The following is a 5,938-nucleotide window of genomic DNA, read 5'->3' as shown; positions in this document are numbered from 1 at the left end:
TCACGCGATACCTTTTATCAGAGAAATAACTTTTTCTTACTTTTTGTACACTGTCCGTCCATCCATCCTTGTTTCTGTTCATCACAGTAGTCACGTGTGACGTCACTGTATTGTTTCGGGTTTATTCACCTCGCGTGCTGTGGAAAGATTAAAATGACATAGCAAAGATACAGTCAAGTCGTCGCACACTAAATAACAGAGAGAAAAAAGAAGAGAAAAAACACAGGACAACCATTTGAAAGAACATAGAAACAAGTAGGTGCATTTATTTTATACACGAGTAAAACAAAGATGAAATTCGAAAGGTAGAGAATAGTGAAATTTGCATAATAAATCGCAGGTAATAAAATGACAAAATAATTGCAGAACTGTTAAAGGTTGAACAAAAACCTCCATACTTTAGAGTTTCCTTTTAACTTTTAATACACAATATTATTGTAGTAATTTTGACAAGTAATAAATAAAAAAATAAATAAATAACAGACAAACGTCACTGCATTCATTTGCTACTAATCTGATTTTTACGATACGTTATACATCTTTTGTATTATGTACATTTTAACAGTTTACTTTATATAGTACTGAAAAAAAAGTACTGAGTTTAATTTTAGAGTTTACCTCCCCATTGACTAGTTGATATGAAATAGAGAGCCAACCTTTGACTTTGCTTACGTGTAGAAAAAGTCCAACAAAAAATGTCAGTCAAGTTGAATACGAAGAAGAAGAGAGAAATGGAAAAACTCACATAATGACAAAAATGATTTTTCGGTTGAAGGTTAGCTGTGTGATTTTGACCCCCTTCCCCTAAAAAAAAGAGCACAATAAAACCCTAGCATGACTTCCTATTTTCGTAGATTGTCACTCTAACGAAAACTGAATAGAAAAGTTATATTCAGTTCAAATAAGTGCGTGAAAATACACTGATATAACTTTAATGGTGCCTAACTACACAAAATATATCCAAAAAAAAAAACAACCCAGCTGCATACTTAGGTGTTAGAAATAGTATAGTCATAAGGAGTGAAATAAAACAAACAATGGAAATAATGTGACCCAAAAAATATTTCAGAGACCAGTGCAAAGTTCAGAGAAAAGTAAAGAAAAGGGTAGGGCTCAGCTAGATTTAGTTTGATAACTAATGTACAACAATTGTAGATTCTTTTTGAATAAATTGGGTAGCCCTTAAAAGGGCTTTTGGTGGCTGAATAGCCTCTGCAGACTGAAGTCTGGAACAGTTTACTTCTTCTTTGGGTCTTCTTGGCTTTTGGTTTGGCTGCCTTCTTTTTTGCTGGTGACTTGGCTGCTGGCTTCTTTGGCTTGGCTGCTTTCTTTGCTGCTGGTTTTTTTGCCTTTGGTTTGGCAGCCTTTTTTTCTCCAGCTGGTTTCTTTGCTGCTGGCTTCTTCTTCTTGGTGTGCTCTTTGCCTTCTTAGGCTTGGCGGCCTTAGGTTTGGCTGCTTTCTTTGCCTTTGCTGGCTTCTTTTAACTACTTTAGCCTCTCCAATTCTGAAAGATCCGGATGCTCCAGTTCCCTTGGACTGCTTCAAACTGTTGTTCTTAACTCCGGCTCTGAGTGCAAGTTTTAAATGAGCATTTACTGACTTGGCATCTTTTCGACGTTGAAGTTGGCCATGATGTACTTCAGAATTGCTTGCCTGAAGAACCTCCACGTTCTTTCAAAGCGGCGATGGCTTTTCCAATCATCTCGCTGTATTTAGGATGTGCGGAAGGCTTCTTTGGCTGGCTGCTGCCTTTTTCTTTGGTGATTTAGCTGGTGCTACTGCTGGTGCTGCTGTTGCGTCTGCCATTTTGAATGATTCAAAATATTATCCTTTACGAAGTTATACTACGAATAACGATTTGAAAATAACGCCATTCCAGGCCTCGTTTATTTATAACAGACGAACGCGGACCTCGACGAAGACACCCTTAAAAATAACTTGTAAAATCCATTACGCGATCTCGGTAAAATGATTATGTGCTTCTTCGAAGACTTTTATGATAATTTATAGTATAATTCTATCAAAAAACATTCACATATAGCATACCAAATTGCTCAACAGTCATTAATCTTGCATGTTAGATAAACTGTGTATTTTTCGATGTACACAGTAAAAAGATATTAATAGTTAAAGTAGAACCGACTGAATTGTCTTCGCAGGTATGTTGACAGAAAATTTACGAGTTTTTCTCATTACACAAATATTCTATCGTCGTAAAATTGTACAGAGGAAGAAAAATCATTTCTCTTTAGGTTTCTTTCCGTTTTTATTCACTGGAAGCATGTTCCTCCTCGTAATAAGTTTGTTTCCAGCTAGAGGGAAACACACAAAAAGTTCACGCGCCATTGTTTAATTGCAGATTTTTACTAAAACTTCAAATAACATTTTTATTCAACCCGAGCGAAATTTCGCAAACATTCAAGAGTCGAATGAACAAACCCAATATCTAGAATACGAATTTGAAACATCTTTTTATTTAATCTAGCGTTGGGAACTTTTCAGAGAGCGACTTTGTATTCAGTGGATCTGAGGCACTGAACAACTGTTCTGTATGATGCGTCTTCGCTTTTATTTCCATTTGCATGTACAATTTGCGCACTTTCAAGTCAAAAACTCGAATATGTCTTATCGAATATACCATATTTTTCAGCAAAATATATTTCATTAATTTTATTATCAATAACCGATGATCTGAGCTCAAAGTGGCCTGGCCGCCTGAAAGTTTCGATACAAACAAAACAAAAACAAAACACGAAGATTTTTGTAGTTTTATAATTCGACAGTGGTACATATCATTTGTATCTTAATTGACAATTACAAAAGTTATTTATTTCCCCTCAAAAAGGGGAATGTGTGTCACAGTGAAGACTCTGGCTATACATATGCATTATACCTATATAAGCTATGCAAGTGAAACCAGAACCGGTAAAGGGTGAAGCAGCATCCCGTGACACGGACGATTAAAAAGAGACAGAAGGACAAAAACACATCAGTGTGAACCATTGGACTTTGGGCAAAACATTTTCCCACTGCATTTAACTAAACCTCCAGCCCCCCCCCCCCCCTTTTTCAAAAAAAAAAAAAAAAAATATCCGGACAAAAAAGGGGGGATATATTATCAATGAATTGTATTTGGACTAAAAATATTTGTAAACTATTGCAACAGTAAAAACAGATTTAATGTAAAAAGAATCAAAAACCAAGATTGAAACGAAGAAAAAATAAATTAAAATAAAATAATGGTTCTCTTTTAAAGACATATATTAGCATAGCGTTTAATGGATGTTAGTACAAGTTCTAATATATTGTGTGTGTGCTTTTCTTCTTCATTAAGGCCAAATAAAAAAAAAAAATATGTGTGTTTCCTACTCCCTATCTACCTTATATTTAAAGCTTAGTCATAGCATACCTTAAAGTTTTAATGTTTTTTTTTATCATTTACCAATAAGCACAGAATTTTTCAGTCTCCCATGTACGTATATACTAGCAGGCTATGTTTGTGTGTGTCGTTAAGTTGCTGTCATTTCAATATGAAAATAAGGAGATGTGGTAGGACGTCCAATGAGACAACTATCCACCATAGTTCAAAGGAAGTGGATGTAAGCAATTATAGACAACTGTATATATGATCTTCAAAAATGAGAGAAAAAACCTATACCGTGAACCTACAATTCACGCGATACCTTTTATCAGAGAAATAACTTTTTCTTACTTTTTGTACCACTGTCCGTCCATCCATCCTTGTTTCTGTTCATCACAGTAGTCACGTGTGACGTCACTGTATTGTTTCGGGTTTATTCACCTCGCGTGCTGTGGAAAGATTAAAATGACATAGCAAAGATACAGTCAAGTCGTCGCACACTAAATAACAGAGAGAAAAAAGAAGAGAAAAAACACAGGACAACCATTTGAAAGAAACATAGAAACAAGTAGGTGCATTTATTTTATACACGAGTAAAACAAAGATGAAATTCGAAAGGTAGAGAATAGTGAAATTTGCATAATAAATCGCAGGTAATAAAATGACAAAATAATTGCAGAACTGTTAAAGGTTGAACAAAAACCTCCATACTTTAGAGTTTCCTTTTAACTTTTAATACACAATATTATTGTAGTAATTTTGACAAGTAATAAATAAAAAAATAAATAAATAACAGACAAACGTCACTGCATTCATTTGCTACTAATCTGATTTTTACGATACGTTATACATCTTTTGTATTATGTACATTTTAACAGTTTATTTATATAGTACTGAAAAAAAGTACTGAGTTTAATTTTAGAGTTACCTCCCCATTGACTAGTTGATATGAAATAGAGAGCCAACCTTTGACTTTGCTTACGTGTAGAAAAAGTCCAACAAAAAATGTCAGTCAAGTTGAATACGAAGAAGAAGAGAGAAATGGAAAAACTCACATAATGACAAAAATGATTTTTCGGTTGAAGGTTAGCTGTGTGATTTTGACCCCCTTCCCCCTAAAAAAAAGAGCACAATAAAACCCTAGCATGACTTCCTATTTTCGTAGATTGTCACTCTAACGAAAACTGAATAGAAAAAGTTATATTCAGTTCAAATAAGTGCGTGAAAATACACTGATATAACTTTAATGGTGCCTAACTACACAAAATATATCCAAAAAAAAAAACAAACCCAGCTGCATACTTAGGTGTTAGAAATAGTATAGTCATAAGGAGTGAAATAAAACAAACAATGGAAATAATGTGACCCCAAAAAATATTTCAGAGACCAGTGCAAAGTTCAGAGAAAAGTAAAGAAAAGGGTAGGGCTCAGCTAGATTTAGTTTGATAACTAATGTACAACAATTGTAGATTCTTTTTGAATAAATTGGGTAGCCCTTAAAAGGGCTTTTGGTGGCTGAATAGCCTCTGCAGACTGAAGTCTGGAACAGTTTACTTCTTCTTTGGGGTCTTCTTGGCTTTTGGTTTGGCTGCCTTCTTTTTTGCTGGTGACTTGGCTGCTGGCTTCTTTGGCTTGGCTGCTTTCTTTGCTGCTGGTTTTTTTGCCTTTGGTTTGGCAGCCTTTTTTTCTCCAGCTGGTTTCTTTGCTGCTGGCTTCTTCTTCTTGGGTGTGCTCTTTGCCTTCTTAGGCTTGGCGGCCTTAGGTTTGGCTGCTTTCTTTGCCTTTGCTGGCTTCTTTTTAACTACTTTAGCCTCTCCAATTCTGAAAGATCCGGATGCTCCAGTTCCCTTGGACTGCTTCAAACTGTTGTTCTTAACTCCGGCTCTGAGTGCAAGTTTTAAATGAGCATTTACTGACTTGGCATCTTTTCCGACGTTGAAGTTGGCCATGATGTACTTCAGAATTGCTTGCCTTGAAGAACCTCCACGTTCTTTCAAAGCGGCGATGGCTTTTCCAATCATCTCGCTGTATTTAGGATGTGCGGAAGGCTTCTTTGGCTTGGCTGCTGCCTTTTTCTTTGGTGATTTAGCTGGTGCTACTGCTGGTGCTGCTGTTGCGTCTGCCATTTTGAATGATTCAAAATATTATCCTTTACGAAGTTTATACTACGAATAACGATTTGAAAATAACGCCATTCCAGGCCTCGTTTATTTATAACAGACGAACGCGGACCTCGACGAAGACACCCTTAAAAATAACTTGTAAAATCCATTACGCGATCTCGGTAAAATGATTATGTGCTTCTTCGAAGACTTTTATGATAATTTATAGTATAATTCTATCAAAAACATTCACATATAGCATACCAAATTGCTCAACAGTCATTAATCTTGCATGTTAGATAAACTGTGTATTTTTCGATGTACACAGTAAAAAGATATTAATAGTTAAAGTAGAACCGACTGAATTGTCTTCGCAGGTATGTTGACAGAAAATTTACGAGTTTTTCTCATTACACAAATATTCTATCGTCGTAAAATTGTACAGAGGAAGAAAAATCATTTCTCTTTAGGTTTC

At 35.4% G+C, this 5,938-nt stretch overlaps 1 protein-coding gene across 1 annotated transcript; it reads right to left on the bottom strand.

Moving 5' to 3' along the window:
- Nucleotides 1-4,911: 4,911 nt before the first annotated feature.
- On the bottom strand, nt 4,912-5,487 carry LOC139505089 (histone H1-delta-like). Its single transcript, XM_071294905.1, has one exon. It carries the CDS (start codon nt 5,485-5,487, stop codon nt 4,912-4,914), a length of 576 nt encoding a protein of 191 aa, XP_071151006.1.
- Between the last annotated feature and the right edge of the window lie 451 nt (nt 5,488-5,938).

Source organism: Mytilus edulis, unplaced genomic scaffold (genome assembly GCF_963676685.1).
Source record: "Mytilus edulis unplaced genomic scaffold, xbMytEdul2.2 SCAFFOLD_1404, whole genome shotgun sequence".
NCBI classification, from domain to species: Eukaryota; Metazoa; Mollusca; class Bivalvia; order Mytilida; family Mytilidae; genus Mytilus; species Mytilus edulis.
The sequence above is the reverse complement of the archived record's forward strand: the minus strand, read 5'-3'. Positions and strand labels throughout refer to the sequence as shown.

What these genes read in the sequence shown, in the direction of transcription:
- LOC139505089 (XM_071294905.1), bottom strand. Translation starts at nt 5,487, where the DNA reads ATGGCAGACGCAACAGCAGCACCAGCAGTAGCACCAGCTAAATCACCA.